We start from the raw sequence: 25,000 nt of genomic DNA on the forward strand, positions 1-25,000 counted from the left end.
CACTGATGTTAAACTGGGCCTATCTGAGGAGCAGGTGCCAGGAAAGCCCAGCAGAAAAAACTGAGACTAGAAACTTGCAGGCTTCCTTTTGAAAGCACTAATGCATTTTCCCCAGAAGCAATGGAACTGGAATTTTACCCTTGCTACCAGGTGAAATGTGTTAATGGTATCTCGTTATCTCCTGATTACTGTGCCATTAAAATGTGGGACCACCTCTTGTTTTCTGCATTGGCAGTCTGTTTCCTCAGGTCATTAAGACAGTGGTGGGAATGACACTGTAACAATGGATTTTATTTTCTAGTCCCATGAATAGGAGTATCCAGATTATTTTAAAAGATTTGGGTATAAAGGAAACAACCTTTTGCTATATTGCAGGAGCACTTCTTACTCCATCTGTTTTGGAAACAGTAGTGCTCCCACTTGTCTAAATTTGCCGATAAAGATGTGTTAACTATCACTTGCCCAAAGAACCTTGTCTTAAATATCACTTGTGGGGGTTTTCTACCTTACTATATAACTTTTGTATGCTGCTTCCTCCTCCTCCTCCTCCTCTCTTGTCTCCCAAGTTTTCCATCCTGAGGTAAGTATATGTGTATTCAGTGCCTGAAAGAAAAAATTATATATTAAGGAGCCAACACAATATATTTTTTCCAACAGACTTTTTAAAAGCTTTTTCCCTTCTATTTGCAAGAAAGTTTTTAGGAACACTTAGGGTGTTCCCTAGTTGTTAACTAATTTGGTATAATGCTGTATTTCAGTACATACTGATGCATATCCATGTGCTTATGCTAATATGCAGGGATTAGCATCTCTTATTGGACGAAGTATGTAGCTGGGATAAAGTTAGACAAGCTTCTGAATATAAGACATTCTTCCTCAGTTTTGAAAGCTTCTTTAACTTTCTCATAGCTGGTCTAATCAATTATGTCACCCTAAGAAACCCTTACCTCTTGCATAGTTTCTGGACCAACACAACTATAACATCACTCTTATATTACTGGAGTTGGCATCAGAATAATTGCAGTTGTTTAATACTTTAGAATATTTTGTTTTTTATTATGGACCAATTAATTTAAATGACTATTTTTTAAATGTATATTTGCTTCTCTAAAGTAAACCATCCAGCTGTGTCATGTAAATTCTTGGCTTTCACTTTGACATCTGATTTATTTTTCAGCTGCAGTGAAACACTGAATTTGGGTTCTTTCAATAGTCTCATGGGGTGTGTCCCCACATGAAGGGGCGTGCTGTTGCTGAAGCAAAAATTGCAGTGTCACAAATCTGTGCTGCTGCTTTTTGCTGTTGCTTGTGCCTCTGTGTGGGGCATATTGTCCCTGTTGGGATAGGGGAGGCTGGGGCCAGACCCTGTACTGGCCCCAGCAGTCTTACCTGGGGTCCTGGGGCAGCAGTGGCTGTGATCTGATTGCTTGGAGCCTGGCCAACAGCCTGGCTAGGCTTCCTTGCTGGCTGTGCATGCTGCTGCTGCTTATGTCACATTGCTTTTTCAGTTGTGGGATTTTTTTTGTTTGTTTTTGGGGGGGGGGGTTGGGGAAGGGAGGGGGCTGTCACCAGGATCTCCCAGTGTCAAAAAAACCAACCAAACATGCTAATTTGCAAGACGGTGAATGGGTGTATGCGTGCTGCATGCAGTTTGTGGCATCTCAAACTGCTTTGAGGTGCCGCATGCTGCACGTGTACGCTTGTTGGGATGCTCCCATGTAGTGCATCATATATTCCCAGGAAGCTGTTATTTTAACTAAGTTTTAAGACTGTATGTAGGCTTCAGTAATGCAAGGAAGAAAATCCCAAGAGAACCACAGTGAGTAAAGAGAGCTCGTGGCTGAATTAGGGGCTAGTGGTATATGATGAGACACCAAGAAAGATAAGAAATGGACAAAGGGGAGAGTTAAGGTCAAAGGACATGTGGATTATGGGGATGTTTGCATTGTGGATAATTTTTTATTACTTTAAAATTGGAGACTGTTGCAGTAAAGTTGGCCTGGTTCTGTTCTTAAACTTTGTTCTGTTTCTGGATCTGCCAATAGTTAGTTAATTCCACCAACAGTTGGAGGCTTCAAAAGAGACTAGAATCATGGAGCATCACATGCTCTGTGGATGTACCTGCCCTGAAGAATGCGTAGTATAAACCAATTAGACACAGAGTGGGAGGGACTCTGAGCCAGATGTGATTTGCTGCAAATCGCATGGAAGATCAGAAGTGGATCTGCTAATCTCTGGAGCCCAAGGACTGTTTCTTATCCATGGGAACTTTTGAGATCCCCTTCCTTCTTAGAGTTTAGATTTTTCTTGAGTCCCTTTCAAGTGACAGGGGTTTTTTTTTCGTTAGGGGTGGAATTCTGTTCTGTTTCTGGTAATCTAAACTGGGGGTGGCCAGCCTGTAGTACAAGTCCGCCAAGTGGCATGAGCAGCCTCTGTGTGTGGTGCACAGCAGACTGGGGAGGAGAAAGCACAGAAAGTAGAGCATCAGATCAGACAGGGAGCACAGGACAGGGAGCAGAAAACAGATTGAGTAAAGAAAAGTGGCACTCGGGGAGGATGCAGGGCTAATTTGTGGCACGTCTACCAAAAAGGTTGACCCCCACTAGTCTAAGCACCCAGATTTGGATGTCTACAGGGCAAATTCTGGTTCCTAGACCTCCAAGAGTATTCTGTTGCTGGATGCATAGTTCTACGCACCTGGTTGAGTGTGGGGCTGTGATTACTATTGTGCAAGCTCAGTCAGCATGACCACATAAGTGTCCAGGCATACAGGACTATGTCTAGCAATAGAATACTCCTGGACACGTGGGTACCAAAACTGTTCCGTAGACATCCAGTGACCCGCGGTGGAATAGAATGCTACCCTAGGTGTCCAGTGTCCTTCCACTAGAAGTTTTTTATGGTTTCTCCTTGTGTAGTGTTATCTAAAGGGATGTGGGTTTTCCAGAAAATTTTGATTTGGAAAACTTTTCAATGACTTAAATAGAGCATGATCTGATTTAGCATGTTTATTTGACTTTTATATTTAGTAGACAAAACTACAAAAAGTATCCCCATGTTAATTTTATGTCCCAATAGCCACAAGTATTTGAACTGAAATATTTGATTAGGAAAAAAAATTAAATACAGCATACTTAGTGTGGTTTAAATGTTATATTCAAATACATTCAAAGCATTATGTGGAAAGAGATTCTTTCTTTTGGAATAACTGTAAAAGCATGTACTTCCCTTACACTGCTTGTTTAAATTTTCGAAGAAAAACAGAGGCACTGAAAACTATTGACACATTAATTTTAGCGTACCCAAAGAACTGTGCATGACATGCTGTGGTTGTCCACTCATCTACTTCAACAGAGTTTAACTCTCTTCCACTGAGGTCATTGAGGCACCTCCAGTGTCACTGTCACTATCTGTAGAATCACTTGCACTACTTATTGGTCCATTTCAGAATCCGATTGAGGCAAATCTGGTTCAGAACTACTTGAACTGCATTCTCTTTCACTAAAGGATGGTTTTACGAATGAGTCTATGGGCAAGGGCAACTTACCATCACGCTGCATCTTCTTCACTACTTGTGCTTCTGACTGATTCTCCAGAAGCAGGATATTTTTGAGAAATAAAAACAAGCTGAGCAGTACATTCATTTGTTAATCTATTCCTCTTTTTTGTCTTGTTTGAGCTGAAATCCTTCCATATCCATTCACAAGAAGCTGCTGTTGGTGGAAAGCCTAGGATCCTTAGAGCAATCCTGAACAACAGCTGGGTGTGCAGTATCCCTTCTACCATGTGACGGGAGAAATATTCTCTGCTGTCTGCCAAATAATGTCTTTGCTCCAAAGTTTTTCTTTTGCATGGTACTCAGGAATGTCTGTCATCACGGCTATTTGGTGACTTAGCTACTTCCATAATTATATTGAGAGCAGTAAAAAATTAATCTTCTGATAAATGTTGTCTTCTGTGTTGAGGATCTAAAAGGTTTGCTGCCAGATAAACTGGACAAGAGCAAAACTCGGATCTCTTGGTAAACATTTGTTTTACTACTACTTTTTTAGATAGAGGTGAAGAAGGCAAAAATTCAGTTAGATTTTCATTCAGTTGTCTGAATATCTCTGGAATATTTGAAAGGCTTGGTGTACCTCCTTCAAGTTTCTTGATAGTCACTGAAACTGGTAGTAGCAAATTGAATGCTCCTTAAACTCGAACCCAGAACACATCATTGTCGAGAATCTGCTTCCGAAAGTTCACAGGAATAACCTGGGATACCGTGTCATCTATTGAAGCGTGCTGCAAACAGTTCTTTGTGCGCAGCAAACAATGTAAACACTTTGTAGCCAAGCCCCATCTAGTTTCTCCTGGCAATCAAAGTGCACTTTCTTTCCCCTGCTTCTCTTTCTGTAATTTCTTCAAAATCTGATTCAACAATGTGATGATTGTTGAATACCTTCACAATCACTTTGCAGTTTGCCAGTATTGTCTTCATTGTATGCAGACTTACTGTGTCCTTTGCCAGAAGATTCAATCCATAAGCAAGACCGCCAACCACTATTAAATGAAGATACTTTGCCTTTAATATTTGCCATGCAGCTTTCACGTAACTCGCATTATCAGTTAGAAGGGCTTGTACCCTGGAGGGACCTGCACTTCCAAGCTCTTCACCCAGTAATTTGGCTATGTAGTCACCTGTATGATGAGAAGATTTGGTAGCAATTGCTTTCAGGAATATTGGTTCAGGTGTTGCTAACATAATGTTCAGCAAAGGATTTCCTTGTATATCAGTCCATCCATCTGACATCAGAGTTGGTGATTCTGCTTGACCAATCCTTTGAATAACATTGTTTGAACTCTGTCATAGTCTTGGTCTCAGAGAGAATGTTATAATAAGCGGTAACTTATATGATGGGCAAATTAGTTTGTAATGTTCCTTCCAGTGTTGATTTTCAGTTATGGAAAGAGGTGTACCACTTGCAAATATAATTCAAGCTAATGTCTCATCTGCTTTTTCTTGATTTTTCTTTTGACATTTTGTCCATAAAACTTCATTAAAAGCTTGTCTGTCTTGAACAGCTACTCCTGGCAGATCCCATATCTGGTGACAGTGATCTTGAAAGTGAGGATCCTGCTGCTTCCCCCAGACCTGGCAGCTCAACATTTTCACTTTCCATTTTTTTTGGAAGTCTGCTATTTCACTTCAGCTACCAAATTCATGCAGCAAAAGCAGGGAAAGATTTTTATTTTAGCCTATTCTAGTCGGACCTCATCCATCAGAAGGGGAAGGAGAAGCAGCAGGGAGCTTCCTTCCCATCTCCCTGCTGCTGAACTTGTTGTTCTGTTGCCCTGGGACTGCAGAGCCAAAGGGAAGTATAGTCTGGCTTCTGCCATTGGCCAGAGGACTAAGCTTGCTTTGCTGAGTTGAAATAGTTAACTTTTTTATCTATTATGCAATTTAAAAAAATATATTGTTAAGCCTAAACCACTTTGGGTGCTTAGAGGGAGCAGAAAAGCAGGATACGAATATCTTAAACTAATAATAGTCCAGAGTTGCATTAACAACTTTTAAAATTATCGTGTTTTAAAACAATATAGATGGTAGTCTATACTGTGTGTTTGTTTAACATATTAATTTGTTTACTTACATAGGATTCCTGAAGTAGACTTTTCTCAAATGATGTTGTTCTACCACTTTGTGGTATTAGCTTTCTGTATGTGGCCTGTACTCCTTCAGGACAGTTTCTACATGTTATTAAATGTTTCTTCATTCTTGTTGCGTTAGCATACTCCTGCCCGCAATATTTACATCTACCAACTGTCTTCCTTCCTTCAGTGACTTGAGCTTCATTATAATGATGCTACACACTGGTTCTTTTTTTCCTGATTAGGCATTATTATGACTACTTCAAAGCAAAAGCGCTAAGAAAACTGACAGATCTGATGCAGATGCTTCCAGCTTCCTCAACTCAAAAAAAGAAATGAGAGGCTGCTCTGTGTTTGCTGAACTGAAAGTGTAACAAAAATGAATCCCAGTTTTAGTTTTGGTTTTGCTTTCACTTGGTCTGAGATGAAATAAGAATTTTAGCTTTGGGTTTTTTTTTTAACCTGCCCAGCAAATTAGGTGATTTTTAGTTTGGATTATTATGTGGGTATATTTACCCTCCTGTTTACAAATCAATAAAACATATATGTACTCTCTCACAATTCCTAGGGATAATCACCTGAAAAACATTAATTATACCTTTTGAAACTGAAAAGCTTGACTAATATTACATTGGCATCCATTCATTGTTACTAATGAATTTTATGAAACAATGAATTTTTAGAAATGGAATATTTCCCACAGGAAAATAAAGCACTGGAAAATTTTCTGGAAGACTTTTCTATTTTGGAAAACTTTCCGCCCCACATCTCTGGTTATTTATTTCCCTGTGTTGCAGGTTTTAGCAGTCAACCACAGGTTTCAACAATTCTGAAATAATGGCTGGGGAAGAAAATGATCCTATCCCCAATAGCTGTGTGTCTGGAAGTACAGTAAAAGCTCTATCATCTGGCATCCCCTGGGAATGGGTGATGCCGGATAACAAAATATGCCGGTTAATTGAGAGGCCTGAACAGGCAAACTTGCCTATTTGGGCCGCCTCTTCTCCTGTCGTCTGGGGCATCGCCACCCCTCCCACAGCATCTCCAACCCTCCTGTGGCCCTTGCAGGACAGGAGGTGGGCCCCGCACAGCCTGTTATACTTCTGGGCAGTGGGAGGCTCGGCAGCGCAGGCTGCTTTGCCCCAGGCTGTGGGGGCTCAGAGAAACCAGAAGTGCCATGGTGGGCACTTCCATTTTCACTTTACCTTACAAGCTGGTGTGCCCATTAACAGAGTATGCTGGCTTGTAAGGTGCCTGTTACTGGAACTTTTACTGTACTCTAATAGGAAACTTCCTGTTTAATAGATGACGCTGATCTTCCAACAGATCTTTATCAGCATAGGAAACCATGTATCAGCTGACAAATGAAGTAGGATGCATATATTTGGGGACCCGATGTCATGTTATGGACCTATAAATGCTGGTTGAGTCTTCTTGGAAGAGCAGACTATCCAATGCAGCCAAACCTTCTGATGTTTGTTTAAAATAGATTCAATCAAGGAGTTTTCTGTTTTATGATGTCTTAAAAATAGATCCCATTAAAAAGCTAATCAAAGCACCTCAGCAAGAGTTTTTCCCTGTTAAAATAAATGAAAGGAAGCATAGATCAAGATGCGTGCAGTTGTTGAATATGGGGAACACGTCCACACCATGAGCTTACTGTGCCAGACCAAGACAGGCTCAGAAGCTGTCTTGCAGATAGTACTGCCTCTCAGTAATCATTCGGCACTGCCCATTAGCCTGCTGCTAGTACAGTGCTAACACAACCACACTGCTTCCACTTTGGGAAATGACACATACTTGGCACAGTGTGGTGTGTGTGTGTGTGTGCCGCTGCCTAGCACTATTTACTATGTCTGTGACAACGTGCTGAGTTGGGAAGACTGGGTACAGCATCCAGCACAGTGGTGGGTCCTTCATCCTGGTGAAGGATAATTTTCCTATTTTACTTGAATGTCTCCAAAGCTGTTAAAAGATTCATCCTATGCAACATTCCATTTAACGGGTAGGTGATTTGCTCTGAATGAGGGACCCTTAAGCCTGAGGCCAGCACCCTTAACCACTCATCTACCCTTCTTCTCCTGCAGGTGCTACTATAGGTAATAAATTGACCAGTACCCACAACATTGCAGGAAGAGAGGTTGGTATTTGAATGGAAATAGCCCCATTTTCCTCTTGTATTGATGTAAGCTAAGAAGTCACTTGAGTTACAGTGCTTGATTTCTTGTTTACACTAACTCCCCTTTCTCTCTCTGGAAGGTTAATTGGGTCTTGAGGTAGTTGCAGCATATGGCCACTTTCAGGGCACTTAATGCCTTGGAGCAGTGTCAAAGGATCTTGTTGGAAAGGAAATTAGGCCTAGGGCCTTTATCTTCTGGACAGTCTCAGTGAAAGGTGTGAGAGAAACACTGCCAGCCCCTTCATAGTGCCATGAGGGTGAGCTAGCCTCACCCCTGTTCCTGTGTTATCTCACAGCCACTTAGCTCCTTATGATGATGCTGCTCTCCTTTTAAGGGCGGAGGGGGAAGGATGCTTGCTTGCTTCTGTCACTTAACTGGTGGTGGTCCGAGGGAGAGAGATCTAACTCTTGGAGATGCATGTGAGTGTATCAGTGTATGGAGAGAAAAAAAAAAAAAGGAATCAAAACTCATGGAAGAGTTTTTAATAGTCTCTGTAAATCATTCCAGAAGGTTTTGCTTTCTTCTCTGATTGAAGTATCTGATCCAATTTCTAGTTTATTTCTGTTGGGAAGCTTTCCCTCCAAGTCTTGATGGACTTGACTCCTTATGCTGGGATCTGATTGACTCGCACTTTTGTCAGCTGAGCTTTCTACACATAGTTCATTAGCTAGACCACCGAGGCTGATTTCTTCTTTCTGCATGATAGTATTTGCATTTATGTCCTCCCATAAGGACATGGTTGCTGCTTATGTCCTGGAATTATTGTTTTCTTCTTAAGAAAGTTGTCAAAATTTGGGCTGTGGTGGCCAAGAGGATTAAAAGGAGGCATGAATGTTGTGTGTACTTGTATTGAAAGTGCACACCTAATTAGTTTACAGATATTTCACAAGCTAACAGACCCAAAATTGGTGCCACCTCCCTAGGTACCACAATGAATGCGAATTGGTACAGTCTGTTTTTGTATTGGATGCTAGTAATGCACTTTTCACTAGCATATTTGTTCCTGAATAGCCATTTATTTGATGTTTGTTAGACTTGCTCCAGTGTCCAGTTTTAATGAAACCATTGTACTTCCCTGTCAAAATTCAGTCCCTCTCTCATTGCTTTTTTAATATATATATTTTATTTTATTTGGGATCTATAGTACCTGGCAAAATGGTTCCTCCTGTTACAGTTAAAACGGTGCTTTCCAAATGTGATACAGTGTTTGGGGCTATGTTGCCTTCCATGCCTGCTGCATGTCTGCCTGTGAGTTCTCCCACCCTAAGAGGGCTCCTTACCAATGGCAAATTCCAGCCTGTAAGGCGGTTCCTTGCTAATGGAAATTTCCACCCTGAGAGGAAGCTAACTGCAGTGGTAGTATCATAGCCAATGAGGTTAGTACGAGGTGTGATTATTGCTAAATGAAACTCTTATAGCTACATAGTTTCATGCCTACTGCCTGGATGACCTCTTGGTTCCTGAAAACCACATCTTAAGTCAGAATGTTGTAAATTGGAACCAATGTTCTCATAAGAAACAATGTTATAAATGGGGGATTTGTTCCTGAACCAAGGCCCAAAACCCTATTTTCACCAAAAATACTCCCAGAATTTTGTATTCAGCCAATTATAGATGAGTAATATAGCTACATTAATGTATTTATATTGTAAATAGCAATCATATTGATTTGGAAGGACTTCTTTGAGGTGACTTTGCTGGACTTTTTGAAGGGTTCTTGGCTGGAGTCTTTTCAGGACTCTTGGCTGACGGTTTTTCTGGAGTCTTGTCTGCTTTCTTAAAGAAGATGTCCAAGGAAGTTTGGACAGATGTTTTCCAGGGAGATGGGCAACGCGGTGAACTTGTTTGCTGGCATGGTGTCGCATCAGATCAAGTGTTATAAAGTCAAAACTAATGTCATAAAGTTGAAACAGGGTGTCGATTTATAAATGTTGTAACTCGAAACGTTGTAAGTCGAGAACTGCCTGTATTCAGCTCTGTAGCTTGGCCCTTCACAGTTCCTGTTGCCCTGCACACTTGAATAGTCTTTTTCTAAGCATAAGTCTCCCTCAAGCAATAGCCTTTCTTGTAACTAAGTGTCTGCAGTGCTACAAATAATCCTATCAGTAATCCTATCCTAATCAGCAATTTTGTCAGGCTCCTAAAAGCACAGTACTTAAGTCTCTTCAGGAACATACTGATCTACACTTTCTACTGCTGTCTGTCTGTACATAAATATCTGTCTTCCAAGGATCTAATTCTATGTTGGTATGCAATACTCCTCCAATTTAGACAGTGTTTTACTTGCCTTCAAAAAAGTTCAGAATATGGAATCAAAGGTATTATAAACAACTAGGGCTTTCTCCTGCACAGTATGCAAGAAGATTGCAGATTTGACTCATTTTTCTCCTCTGCCCCTGCAGCTGCTGTCTGAATGTCCTCCAGTTCCCTACTATATTGCTCAAACATTAGACAGGCAGCTAGAGGTTGTAATACTTCCATGTCCTTTGACTGTAACTGCACAGGTTGATCACTTCCAGAGGCTCTTGTCCTTCGATGTAGCTGAATTGCTTAACTTGCTCTCGGGTTCCAACTCCTGTTTAGGTTCAGAACTCTAATTCTTCCAAGTTCTTGCTCATCTGATACCCCTGACATCATGTAGTGATCACTGAATTCAGTAAGCATATTCATATGTGAATGAAGAAGTAACAACAACCTTTATTTCTGGAGCCACATCTGATTTCCCAACTCCTTCAGTCTCCTATTGGGGAGCTTCTCTAAATTATAACTTCTTTAACACTAGCACTTTGGCTCCTTCATTAACTGTTGCTGCTGTAGGCAGTGCACAGGAGTGTCATTTGTAATGTCCAAGCACCCCTTATGCAGAGCAGTCTTGATGCCTGAGCTCTTGTGCTACCAGGACTGGCTTCTCCTATGTGCCGCACTGTAAGCTCTTTGAGGCAAAAAATCTGATTTATTGTGCTTATGTAGTACCTAGCACAGGGGCACCCTGATCTGCTTAGTCTGTAGGCGTTGCTGCAAAATAATTAAGCAGTAATAATGCACTCTCTATCTAGCTGGCTGCTTGAGGGGTCAGTGGGATTCCAAAAAGGTAGAAGTATGATGCCAACTGCTGATCTAATGGGTTTATTTACAAGGGCTCTGAACTCCATTGGTACTCTCTTATAGTTAAAGACAAGTTCTCTGTATCTGGGCTCTCTCCTAACAGGTTTTGTTAGGTAGCTCAGTTGAGCCCATGCAATTTTAAGCTGGCCAGCGGCAACGTTTTCCCTAAGATTCCTTTCAGGCCTGGCTTCTCATGTGCAATGCCTGTCACACACAAGATCAGACTCGTTTAAAACCATGCAGCATTGACTTCTCAACCCCATTAGCATCTAGAACTGCTTTTCTGTCTTTTTGTTTGTTTGCAGCAAGCAAGTGATGCCACTTGCTTCCATTGATCTCCATTTGTTTTCTCACCACCTATTCACTAAGGAACTGAGTTTAGATTCCTATAAAACTTAAGCTAGTGAATCCAAGGACTTCATAAGAGAATTATACGTATTTAAGGGGCAGGGGGCTTCTGGGTGCTCAGCACACGTGAAAATTGAGCTGCTTACTGGGCCTGAAGGCCACATGGGGAGTTTTGGGAGCTGTTGTGGGCTGAATCAGCACTCTTCCTTCCCTCCCCACAACCACACACAGCAGTTCACCAATCCTCCCTATGTGGGTTGAGGCTGCAGGCAGGGAGCTGGTATGGGAACAGGTAGCAGCTTCAGCAGGGGCAGCTCAGCTGGGGCCTTACTTCCATCAGCACTGCCTCTGGACTATCCCAAGGAGGGGCTCAGGCAGATGCTACAATCCCCAGTGGGAACCTGCTGGCTGTGTTCCCAGCTGCTGCTCGTGCATAGGCTGGGAGCTGGTGTAAGCTTTGGGGGTGGGGGCATGTTTTAGGCGCAGGACAGATCAGGTGGTGGAGGGAGAGAGAGACAGAGAAAGGTGCACGGCCCGTGATGAGTGGCGGTGGCTGGTGCTGACAGGGGGTGGGGGGGAGTGGGACCTGGCTGCAGGTGTGCTTGCCACTGCTGGGGCGCTTCTGGCTACGGCTGGCTGGAGCCTATGCCGGGGCTGCCTTGCAGCTCCTCGGTGTGGTTACCGCTGCTACCAGCACCACCTCCCAGTGAGATCTCGTGAGAGATGAGGGAGATTTTTCAGAGGCCCAGAGAGCACTTAAGTTTCTTATTCCCGTAGCAAGTCAACGGAGAGTAGGTGCCTTGATAATATCCTCCTTGATCTCCCAGGTTTTCTTCTCTTACGCATTTGCCAGATTCCTAAATAGTGAAGACTTTGGCCATATGAGGAGGCCAATTTATTTTCCTTCTGGAAGCAGAGACACCTGGATGTGGGTGTCAGTTATACTAGAGGGGCCTCAGTGTAATGGAAGTTGAGCCTTTGTTGTGACATCAGACTTCCCATTAAATCACTTTGAAATGGTCCTCTGCCTAACTTTTGTTCTTGTCATCTCCTTGTGTGTGTTTTGGGTTTTTTGTTTTTGTTTTCCCCCCCCCCCCCTTTCCAGCTTTGTTAGTCTTTCTTTTCCTCTGTCTCCAGTTTTTTGCCGCCTCCTTAACTGTGGGGAGTTAGGTTTATGCTCCCAAGTTTTTCTGTTCCTGTCACTTATGTCCCCTTATTTGCCCTTGATTCAGCAGAGCATCCCTGTTTAACAAAACACTGGTGCACATTCTTAATTTAACTTAAGTGGATGCTCAAGTTTTTTGTTGGTTTGTTTTTTGGTTGTGTTTTTTTTTTTTTTTTTAAATCAGTTTGTGTTAGGAAAGGTTCCCATTGCCAGAAAAGTATTTAAGGTCCTTTATTGACTTCTGTAAGCACCTGTTTAAGTGCTTAGCTAAACTGGAGTCCTGCCTTATGGATGGCATTCTCTCCTGTTAGGTTCTGATTTACTTCTGTCTCTTCCATTTGTCAAACTTGTCCCTTTGCTGTTAGACCTTCCTATTGCCCCCTGCCCCAAACACTTGCCTCTTCTCCTCCTCTTTCCTGCTCCATTCCCATTTCTTTATTCACTGTTTGCTTTCCCCATATTCTTAGGTCTCTGTCACCACCACCTTCCTCTCCATACTCTCTCTCTACCTCCTTGCATTCTGCTACATTCTTCTTTTCCTTCTACCTTCTTCTCCGTCAGGCCAGTAGAATTCCTTTGCTTCTATTCTAGCAAGCTAAGGAGGAGCAGGGAAGGCAGAAGGAAAAATTCCAGAATGCTTGAAAATACTTAGTCTTGTGTGTGCATGCATACCCAAGTCATATGTGACAGTAACAGTACTCAGTAAAAATAGCTGGAGGCCTTGCACAGTCTTAGTGTGAGAGATGCCAGCTGACCAGGTACGTGAGGCACCCTTCTGTTTTTATAGCGAAGAAAGTGTTGCACTGAAGTTTTTACTTGATTGGAGAACCTAGCTTCTTGGTGACAGTAAATTGGACTTGGTAGAGTGTTCAGTCACCAAGGCTTGGTACAGGATGCTCTCAGACAGCATTGTCTGGGAAGATCCATTGTAGAATAATCTTTAAAATGAACCCTTCCTGAACCTGGTTCTTCCAGCAGAAATTTATGGGCAATGTGTTTTCAATAGGTCCCCTTTAAGGCAGGGGTGGGCAAAATGTGGCCTGGGGGCCAGATGCAGCCTGCCAGGCCATTCTATCCAGCCCGCGGGGCCCCTAAAAAATTTAGAAAACTAATATTAATCTGCCCTGGGCTGCTTGTCATGCGGCCCTTGATGGCTTGCTGAAACTTAGTAAGTGGCCCTCTGCCCAAAATAATTGCCCGCCCCTGCTTTAAGGAGCCTGTTCTGCATTTAAAAGCCAGGATAAGGCATCTTAGAGCAGCACACGCGCACACTTAAATGTAGCCGCAGTGCTGGGGTTGTCATCTAAAATCTGACCATATGTTTGAGAGCATGTGGAAGCCCCTCCCAAATGTGAAAATGCAATAAATAGCCAGATCTCCCTGCTGTGTAGAGTTGGGGGGTGGGATTCCAAATATGAATGACTGGTGCCTCCTGAGACTGGGGGGGAGGCACCATTTGTAGTTGGCGGTGAGCGGGGACTGCCCACACAAGCCAGCAAAGACTTTGGCAATGGCCAATCTCAGGGGGGGCACATACCCCCTCGTGCCTCCCCCATATGCATCACCTATGATTCCAAACGTTTTTCTGCTGCCCTGCTTATGTAGTCGGTCAGGAATGGTGCCTATGGATCACTTCTCATTGCAGCATTGAACTAGCTGCATATTCTTCAGACTGTATGTTACAGGTTTCCTTCGCTTTATGTGGATTCTATGTGTGTGAATTTGATCTTATGCGATGACCCTTTTTATACCAAAAATTCATTATATGCGAGGTAAATTCACTCTTACGTGATTGGTCCAGTGGAAACCCACAGTCAGCTGCTTTGTGTGGTACATTGCATGAGTGACACACAACAAAATAGTCTCCTGTGTAGATCTGTGCTCCTCGTTCGTTTCTACGGCACGTGTTTCTGCAGTTGCCATCTCCATTCTGATACTGCCGTGTGCTTGTGTGTGCTGTCTGCTGTTGGCGAGTTCCAAAATTGTCTTGTAAAAGTGGTAGAAATGAGTCAGTACAGTCGAGGTCTTGGAACGTATCCCTGTTTGTTGCATTCTAAAGTGGGTTTCCTGTATGCAAATTCGAGTGGTGCAACATTTTCCAGGAATGCATGTACAGAATAAAGCGAGGAAAGCCTGTACCTGGGACAAGGTGCTAGTTGATGTAAACTGACAGAGCTCCAATGATTATGTTGCTTAAGATCTGGCCCCATATGTTACTTGTCATGCTGTGGACCAGTCAAACTCGGCACAAAACTGTTCTAGATGTGCTCCCATAGAATCGATCAACCTTTCGAAGAATTCTAGATTCTAAAATTCTTTGAAAGTTTGATTGATTCTATGGGAGTGCTTTAAATCAGTCTCTGTTTACCAGAGTGAAGTTGAACCAGAATGCAATTATGATGTTGAGGGAATGTCAGAACTGAACGCATGCATGCATAACTTTTTTTTTTTTAAAGAAAAAGCTTTTTCCCTTAATTTAGAACAACCTGTAATTGGAAATATGAATCAAATCTGGCTCTCCAGGAACATCTTCCTCGGTCTTCCCAAGTGATTTGCTTTACACAAAAAATAAACAATTAAGGCCACATTGGTTAAGCTGTAGGGTCTGGTGTTTGGCCCATATGTTCACGTAGTTGTAACTGTGTTCCTTATCCAGCTGGTTGTTTTCTGCAACACATTTACCTGGCATCTTTTGGAGGATTCAGAGGTTGGAGAGTTTGGGCCTGTCCTTACCAGACACATTTTTGTTACTGAAAGCCCAGACAGTTTGTTTGACAGCTTGCTGTCTCTGTGCAACTTTCCTCCACACCAGAAGGCCTCAACAATAATTAATGGAGGCTAAAAACCAAAGCTAAGTGCAGTGAGGTAAGAGCTGGAGGGAGGTAGCAGCAAGTCTGCTTCAAGGAAGCAAAGGCCACATTTGACATTTTCTTAGGTTGGAAATGCAGACTCCTTCCCTGGAGGGCACTTGGCTAAGTTAAGCTCTGCTCTGTCCCTGATGTCAGCATGGGTCTTTGGCATGTAGATAACAGCAGTGTTATCAGGGTGGGGCTAAAGAGCTTTCACTAGTGGATTCTGGCAGACAGACAGACAGACCAGAGCCACCTTTTTTTTTTCTACTTTAAGTATCAAAAATTGGGTTTTGGCTTTTAAAAAGGGGCATCCAGTGGAGGGTACTTGCTGACAAAGAGCCTCTCTTGCTAAAAGTGTGACCAAACTCTGGAAGAGGTCCTCTTTTATAATACTCTGTGGCTCCTCTGTCAACCTGTCAAAGAGGTCAGCATCATTATACCACATGTTTTGGGTGAAGAGACTGAGGCACAGAGGGGTGCAATAGCTCCTCCAAGATCTCCTCACAGGTCAGTGGCAAAACTATGAATAGAAGCCAGATCTCCCAGACCCTGTTTCATCTACCAGGTTACTCTGTTTCCTGTTAAGGACCAGCACTGTTCCTGGTGGCCCAATGTGACTTTTACCAGCTGGTCACATGGTCTGTTAGCATTTGGGGTGCCACCATGAGAGTGATGCTTGGTCCTGACTGGCTCAGGAGCCACAAGTGTAGGTCAGTGTTAACTGACAAGCCACTACCATGGCCTCCCCCTTCCCCCCTTGGAAATTTTTGGTAGACACACTCCCAGATAAAATATAAACCCATGGTGCATTCACTAATATTTGCACACTCCCACAGGGGCATTCTCATGTTCTGTAGGGTTGCAGGAGTCGCATTTTGAATGCATTCAGGAAAAAAAATAACCTTAAACATTTTTCTAAGCGCTCTGCTCTGAGTATCACTGCTGCAAAACAATGCCTCTTTTAAAAGGGGTGTGGGGAGGCACTGCTGGGCCAGAGGGCCTGTTTCTTTCCCATCTGTTACTTGCTGCTTGTGCAATTTTCCCCTGCATTGCCTGGCCCAAATGGCTGTGTGTTTATTCTGCTGTGTTTCCCTCCCCTTCAGCAAAGCGAGCTGAACTCCTTCCTCTGGACTATAAAGAGAGACCCCCCATCTTACTTTTTTGGCACCATCCATGTTCCCTATACCCGGGTCTGGGATTTCATCCCCGAGAACTCCAAGAAAGCCTTCCAGCAGAGCCACATTGTGTACTTCGAGCTGGACCTCACCGACCCCTACACCATTTCTGCCCTCACCAGCTGCCAGCTCTTACCACAGGGGGAGAATCTCCAGGATGTGCTGCCCAGGGACATCTACCGCCGGCTCAAGCGCCACCTGGAATATGTCAAACTCATGATGCCGTCCTGGATGACTCCAGACCAACGGGGCAAAGGGCTGTACGCGGACTACCTCTTCAATGCCATAGCCGGGAACTGGGAACGGAAGAGGCCTGTGTGGGTGATGCTGATGGTGAACTCTCTGACTGAAGTGGACATTAAGTCACGTGGTGTGCCTGTCCTGGACCTTTATCTGGCTCAGGAGGCAGAGCGTCTGAGGAAGCAGACTGGTGCTGTGGAGAAAGTGGAGGAGCAGTGCCACCCACTGAATGGACTGAACTTCTCCCAGGTAAGAGGGGAGGTGTGGATCAAGTGGGGAAACTACAAGTCATCTTGTCTGAACCATGGTGGGTTGTTCTGATAGAGGAGTTCCCAAGAAGTGAATGTAGCCTTGTGGGGTACAGTGCTTCTCTGGGGGAGCTGAAAAGGGGAGATAGGGCCAGGCACGGGATCCTAGGGAGTAGTACGGCTGTTATACTGTCTGAGGGCAGCTGTCCACTTGCATTTTCTCCCCATGGCCATGTCAGATTAGGTCTGTCCTCTCCCTGTCCCCTACTTTCAGTGCAGATGCTGAACTCCATGTTCAGCCCCTGGTTGGGATCCTCCATCCTCTGTGCAGTGTTGGGCTCTCTTGCCCCAAGTAGTAAAAGCACTCTGAATACTTGTGGCAGACAAGGGAGAAGAGGCTGTTTCTATGGCAGTAAAGACCCATCCTGTGGAGAAGGCTGAGCTCTTTTGTTGTCTAGGCCCATGGACCTTCCAGGCTAGCATCCACTTCCAGTCATCAGAACCAGAAATAATTGTCAAATGTGCTTGGGTGACCCTCTCTTTGCCCTGCTCTGTGCTGGGGCAGTGAGAGCTTCCCCCTGTGCCAGTCCTCAGTGCCCAGGCTGAAGAATAGTGGTCGATGCCTTCTCTATAGCTGTAGGGTGTTTATGGATATGGCACCTTCTTTGAAACATAGGTAGGATATAGAGTCATCTTGTCATCTTGTCCATCTTGTCCCTCACCCTATGGGTTCCAGGCTTACTGCAGCAGTGGTGGCTGTGCTGCACCCTGCCATAGTGGAATGGGAAGGATTCTGGGTGGAGAGTCCAGACCTGGGGGACACGGCTCTGCAGGGCCTCTAATAAGCATGGGTGCTCAAGGCCGGCACAGCACTGGAGGAAGTGTGGCAAGGTGGTGCATACTTTGCAGTCAGTGGTGGACCTGGAGTTTAGATGGCCTGTGCTGCCCTTTGGCCATCAGTGTCCCTTCCCCCACCCCTTTTGCTGCCATCTGAGCTAGTTGATTTGAGTGGGCTCCTTCTTACCCTGCCTTATGCTATGGTCACAGTGCTGCATCATCCCTGAGCAGTGCTGCTTGCATGCTCCCTCCCAGCTCCATATGGGCTTCTCCCCGCATGCTCTGGACAGCCCACTACCACAGTGAGTCCTGCCCTTGCTCAGGAGTATGAAGGTGGGGACTCCTGCCACACTTCTCTTAGGCTGGCTAGCAGTCTTTTGATCATTAGTACTCTGAATGCTTATCCTGTAGGCAACCCCACTGTTAACTCACTGCATGCTGAATACACTGTATTGAGTAGACTGACTTCTTCCTGGTGGAAAGAGAAGGAAGAAAATTTTGAGGCTGAAATCCTGGCCTGTCTGGCATTGATGCTACTTTTTTCCATTGACTTTGGGGCCGGAATTCAACTTAAGGAAGAGAGGTTAAATCCAGCATTGTAAAATCCTGGAATTTTATTTTTTTTTCTCTCCTGAGTCTGAGTTTCTGTAAAGCCTGAGCTGATGGAGTCCAGTGATGATTACGCAAGCCTCAGCTGTTGTTACAAACCTTTGGGAAGCTTTTCTCCTTATGACTCCTTGGAAAGGCTTGCAAATGTGAACTGAGATCACTGCAAAGGTTAAGCAACCAGAAGGCAAAGAGCTTGTCTACCTAGGGAGGTTAGTGTGCAGTCAGTTAGAGGATGAATTTATGGTGCACTAGCTATACTATGTCCCCACCCTCTGTGGAGAGTTGTAGCTGTGCAGTAGCTTGCTGCCATGTGAAAGTAGAATAAGTGATGCTGCTCTAAGTACCCACAATGGGGGGAGTGAAGGCAGAGGAGCCAGCATACTGTGAATTCACACCCTACCTCTTACTGTCCTTTAATACTCCTGCATAGGTAAACCCAGAGAGAGAGAGAACCCCAGAAACCAATTTCTTGATTGTTTAGGGGCCTGACTCTCTCCTTATCTGAACACTACTGAGAATCTACTGCCTCAGGACTTTGCTCTGTTTTCTGTTCAGGTAGCTGAGATAATTTGTGTTTTAATAGAATTGGAGACCTTTAATCGGGGTGCTTGAAATAGCTTCCCTTGCTGCTCCACCAGGTGCCATTTGATTGCGTATTCCACTCCCCCACCCCACCAAATCAGTATCAGGGCCCTTCCAGTTATCCCACTGGACCTTTCTGGAGAGCCAGCATCTGGGAATACACGCATTCCAAAAATACCTCCCAGGGCATCTTTCAGCAACAAGAGAGTCCTTTTGCAGGTGATGCCTAGCAGTTTTTAAGCAAGTTAAGAGACCACATTGCAGATACTACATTAGGGGTGGGCAAAATAATGGCCTAGGGGATGGATCCAGCCCCATCAGGCAATTCCATCCAGCCCATGGGGCCCCTTTGTGGAACCCTCTGTAAGCCCTGGCCCTGGACTGCTCCTCTGCAAACATTTCTCCATGCATGAGCTGCCCCTCTAGTTGCTAAGCAACTCCTTCCCCCCCACTCCCTGCCCCCACCTGGCCTGTCCTGCCCCAGCCCTGAGCCAGGGGGCACCACAGATGAGAAGCCTTGGTCGGGCAGAACTTGCATGTAGCCCTCCCTCCTGTGGCTGTTCCCCGGCTCCCTGCCTGGGAATGCAGGTAAGGGCTGCACTGGACCAGGGCTGGGAATGCAGGGAGCCAGGCTGGGTTGGCCCTGCACACTGCAGGAGCTGTGTGCTGTGGATCCGGGTGGGGCTGGCCCTGCATGCTGCCACCACGTGCGGGTGGGAGCTGAGTGTTGAGGCCAGGAGGGGCTGGTCCTGCACCCTGCCGCCACATGCAGCTCCAGGGATTCTCACTCCAGAGACTCTGAGGATTCTTCCCACACCCTCTATCCCCACCATACCCACACAACCTCCCATGCTGCACCCCCACCATACCTCCTAAACACACCTATACCCTCCCATAGCTGCTGGCCCCCCACCCCAACCATGTATCCCATACCCACACCCACCCACCGACCTACCATGCCCACACCCCACATACACATGCACTCCCCAACCATATACCCCACATACAATATACAAGAGAGAGACTATATTTTGAGCTATTATGCAGTTACCTCTAGATACACTATGCAAACACATACATTAGGACAAATATATTTTTGTAAATAAAATTGAAAGAAGTTATAGTAGATGTCTTTTATTATTATTACTTTTAAAAAAAATTTTTTTTTAAGTGTATGATTTGGTGTGTTTTTTTTTTTTTTTTTTCTTCTGGTTTCAAGATGGCCACCTGACCAAAAAGAGTATACTTCTGGGGCAAGGGGAGGGACTTCTGGTGGCAAAAGTCAGGGGTTAGGGGTGGGACTTCCAGTACCAAGATGGTGACTAGCTGGTGGGGCACCTGTCAAAGAGCAGGGCTTCCCTTGCAGCCCAACAGCTCACCAAAACTCATTAAGCAGCCCTCTAGCCAAAATAATAATTGCCCATCCCTGTACTACATGGTGTTCCCAAGTACATTCCTTAGCACCCTATTGGCATTTCGCATTCTTCTCTTGCTGTTTGTATTGTGTTGTGTTGGGCCACCCATAGCACCTTTGCGAAGGTTGAGTACAGGGGTAACTGTCTGTCCTGAGGAAGCGGTTGATTTAAATCTCAGGTTCTTCCACATGGTTGTTGTGCCATACTGGGTGCGTCTACACATTCATTAATGTGCCATAGTTACTGCACGTTAAGTTTAGTACTTGTATAACCGAGTACTAAATCAATGCGCAGTAACTGGCAGTACTGCACAATAGCACCAGTGCATGGATTTTAGTAATGCTAACTGCGCAGTAGCCTAATACTACTGTGCAGTAGTGTATTAGTTTGGTTTTTGCCTTGCATGCTACTGCACAATGAGCATCTTGTGTAGACTCGATTACTGGGTGTAAGCCCTATGTTTGCTTCATGCCTTGTAATAGCGTTTCTGCTAAGTTCTTGCCCACCTGCTATCCAGATGGGAATCCAAGGGGAAGCATAGCTTCTCCTTTGCAGCAGTGTCAACTTTCCCCAGCGATGCAGTAGCACAACTAGGGTGGGGTGACCAGGGTAACAGCCCCAGGTACTGAGTGGGGAGGAGTGCAGAATAAACTGCTTCCACTGAAGTTGAATGGCATGATGCATCACACGATGTCCTGGATGCTGAGCTGCATTGTCATGCATGTGTAGTAATGTCAAGAGGAAGCAGCTGCACCTAGCATATTCAGTAATTCTCTTAATTGGGCTGTGTCTACTACTCTTACCCTGGTTATATCAGTGCGCCCATCACTCCACTTTTTGCTCTGTTTATTTTGGAGGGGAGAGGTGAGGAACAATTGTAAAGAAATGGAAGGGGTAGTTCCTGACCATAAATCATGTCTTAATAGCTAGGCCCCTTTTGCTTTGTGGTACTCTCCAGAGCCTTAGATGAAATCCTGCTGGGGCTGACATGTTACTGCAGGAGTGAACAAAATATGGTCTGTGGACCAGATCAGCCTATGGAGCAATTTTGCTTGGCCCACGACAGGTCCCTCGGCCTGGGCTGTGGTACATGCAGTCGGTCCCTCTGCCCCGCGGCGTACAGCAGGGCTGGGGCAGTGTGGTGGCTAGACTCAGTTTCCTGGCAGCCCTGGCTGTGGCAGCTCCTTCTAGTTCTGTTGGCCCAGCCCTGCTACCTGGGCACCTTGGCCCATCTGCCCTGCACTCGCCACCAGCGGTAGGATCCACATGGGCAGGGCATGCAGCTGGGTTGGGGCTGTGGGCCAACAGACAGTAGCCTCAGACACAGCTCCCTGCGCACCTGTGTGCTGCCCACGCAGCTCTGGGCCAGACTCCATGGAAATTTGGCCCCTGGCCCTGGACACATGTGGCCGGGCAGGGAGCTATGTCTAGGGCTGGGGCTGGGATTATGGGGCAGTGACAGTGTGGGGCCAGGGCAGAGCTGTGATCTGCTTCCTGTGTGCCCCTGCCCGCAGAACCTGTGCCATCACAGGGGTGTGTGGGCAACAGATTGCAATGCAGCCCTGGCCAATGTCCTGCTCTCGCTGCCCCGCATCCCTGGCCTTGCCTGCCCATCCTACTCCTGAATGCTGCTTCCTGCATAGGGAGTTTTTTAGTAAGTTGTTGTGGGGAGGGGGATGCTGACCTGGCCCACAACAACTCAGTAAAACTCCCTATATAGCCTGCAGGCCCAAATAATTGCCCACCCTTGTGTTTACTGCCTGTGAATGCTTGGAGGTGTTTTCATTTGGTACCTCTGTCTTGAATAATGCCCTGCCTTCACTAAATGTGAGGACCACATGCTAAAGGGAAAAACTTTGCTGCCAGCATTCCCTTCCAGAGCACAGTTCCTTTCTGGCTGTCTGTTCTGACTTCCTCTTTATTTTTATGGTTCCAACTTTTAGTGCCCACAAGCACATTGTGTTCTTTCCTAATTCAGTCTAGTTCCTCTGCTTTGAAATGACACTTACATGGCCTGACTACTGTGTCCAGAGCTGTGTCCCTCCATATTTCTGAGATCAACTTAACTCTTTGGATCAGCTTAACTCTTTGAAAAGATTTAGGCAGCCCTGGTTGTTCATTTCCTGTTTTCAGCCTTCATGTTGTTTCTAACACTGCTTGTTTAAAAGTCCTCTTCCTTTCTCTCCCTGCCTACTTGGTACAGTCGTAGGCAAAGATGAAAGTTGTAGAATTGGGAAGTAAATTTGGTTATGCCACTGTAGTTGTTCACATCTATGCTTGTAAAAACTGACCATTAATACTTACTCTTTGCGTTCTATCTTTGAGCCAATTTCTAATCCACAAGTAGATGTTCCATGAATACCTAATTTAGTTAAGAGCCTCTGATGGAGGACCCTTGTCAAAGGCTTTTTTGGAAGTCCAATATACTATGTCAGCTGGCTCACCCCGATCTCCCTGCTTATTGACACCCTCAAAGAACTCTAGTAGGTTGACAAGGCATGATTTCCCTTTGACAAAGCCATGTTGATTGCTCCACAGGAAGACCTCTTCATCCATATGCTGAACAATTCTTTTTATTATTATTGTTTTGACAAGTTTTTAGGAGCAGAAGTTAGGCTCACCATCACATAGTTCCTTGTATCCCGTGTAGAGCCTTTTTTTAAATATGGGAGTCACATTGGCAACCTTCCAGTCCTCTGGTACTGAGGCTATTTTTAATGATTCACTCCCACACCTAATGGATGACAGCAGTTGTCTGACACTAACATTTTGGAGAGTTACATGCATGTGCTCGGTTATAGGGTCTCCCTCTAAAAATAGAGGGGTGACCATATGGTTGGATGCTTGGAGAAATAGATTCACAAAATTCAGAAAGCTGGAATCAGAGGAAATCCAGTTGTACCTGAACTTGTGCTGGAAAAAAGCAAATAAAATCTTACCAAGTATAGTAAGCCCTGGATTTTTTTTTCTAGGTGGCAGCCATCTCTCCCAGCGAGCAAAGACAGTTCCTTTTATGCAAAAAACTCTTTTCTCTGGGACCTAGCACTGAATATCTAGGCTTATGGTTAAAACGTCTCCTTTTTAGAAACCTTCATTTTGCTTTCTAGAAGCTCAGGTTGTTACAAATGCAAAGAATTCCACCTGATAGACTAAGCCTATTCCCGTATAAGCAGCTCTCTGGAGTAACGGACATTGGTTCATATCTGGGACACTGGGAAGAAGCTCCTAAATTCCTCCTGTTTTGACTGGTCATTTTGTACATCAATGCTTGTTTGGGAAATGAGCTCTGTTTTCAATAGATGGCTCAGGAAAGCTAAGTGCTGTGGCAGGGCTGTGGTTATGTACATAGAGTGGGAATGTGGAAAGTTTTCAAAACCACCTCATGGGAAGTGAGCTTGGGTAAATTCAAAAAGAGGTTGGATGAACACCTGTCTGGGGTCATGTGATCCCAGCATGTACTCCGGCCAGTGGCAGGGAGTCAAACTAGATGATCTGTTTAGGTCCCTTCTGACCTCTAACTACTATGAAACTTGGTTTGTACGAGTGCTTGGGGTAGTACCACTGATTTTCAGCAGGGTGACTGAAGGCGGTTAAAGTTTTGTGTATACATATGTGATTGCCTCCCTTGTGCCCCAGGGAGTCAAGGAGAAATTTATGGTTGTTTGGGCTAGCAGGATTGTACTTTGTCCAAAACATCAAATTAACACTGAATCTGGAAGTAAAAGCCTTCTCCTGGCCTGTGCCATGCCATCAGTTTGAAGAGAGAAGGCACAATTTGGCGCTCTGACTAGATTTGAACAACCACCAACTTCTAGCCCTCTCAGGATCAGGCCATTGGTGTAGAGCAGGGGTTGTCAACTGGGGTACATGCACCCCTAAGGATACTTGGAAAGGTCATAAGGGTATGCCACCACCACCACCCTGCATCACTGCTGTGCACTGCTTTCCCGTGGCCAGTTACATGCATGGCTCCGTGGGCTGCTGATAGGCAGCATGTGATTGACTGGGCGCGAGGCCTGTCAGCAGCTTGCGAGCTGCACGTGCGACCAACTGTGGGGAAAGTGGGAAAGTGGGGTGCTGTGGCATGGGGCGGTGGGTGGTGGTGGCGGTGGTGGCTGCCTTGTGTGACTCTCCCTCCGCCCTCCTGTATCTGGCTGCTGCCACCAGAAGGGGTACACTTGCTAAAAAAGGTTGAAAACCCCTGGTGTAAAGTAACCTGTTCTGTATGTCCCAGACTGTCAGTTGTCAGTAGTTTAAGAAACTTTGCCCTCACCACATTCCAGTAGTTGGGCCTTCCCAGCTAGTGGGGCCCTAGGAGGAGCCTAGCTCTAAGTGGTTTGGTGTTGAAGTTGGCTTCAATTCTCAGTGGCTGCAGTGGAAGCTGAGGGGTTCTGAGCATTTCTGACAACATGACCACAGCTCCAGGCATAAATGCTTGAAAACTAGGCTCTTTCTAACTTTTGCAGCTAGGTTATTGGGTATCTGGTTGAGATGGTTCATACATGTTGCAGATGGGAGATATAGGTGCATTTACTGTCTCTTGATCAGTTTGTCTTGCACTATTCACTTTAAAAATCCAGCACATGAGTGTCGCAGCAGAAACTTCCATCCCT

At 45.1% G+C, this 25,000-nt stretch overlaps 1 protein-coding gene across 4 annotated transcripts in view; it reads left to right on the forward strand.

Moving 5' to 3' along the window:
* The window catches only part of TRABD2A (TraB domain containing 2A), a 185,803-nt gene that overhangs the window by 4,023 nt on the left and 156,780 nt on the right, over positions 1–25,000 (forward strand). For all 4 annotated transcript variants that reach the window (XR_009460922.1, XM_059724557.1, XM_059724559.1 and 1 more), the window contains exon 2: positions 16,385–16,945. Coding sequence is in view for 3 of the 4 variants with exons in the window: in XM_059724557.1 (XP_059580540.1) it covers positions 16,385–16,945 (561 nt within the window). In the remaining variant the exon portion in view is untranslated. The remainder of the gene's footprint in view (positions 1–16,384; positions 16,946–25,000) is intronic.

This window comes from Alligator mississippiensis, chromosome 3 (genome assembly GCF_030867095.1).
Source record: "Alligator mississippiensis isolate rAllMis1 chromosome 3, rAllMis1, whole genome shotgun sequence".
NCBI lineage: Eukaryota > Metazoa > Chordata > Crocodylia > Alligatoridae > Alligator > Alligator mississippiensis.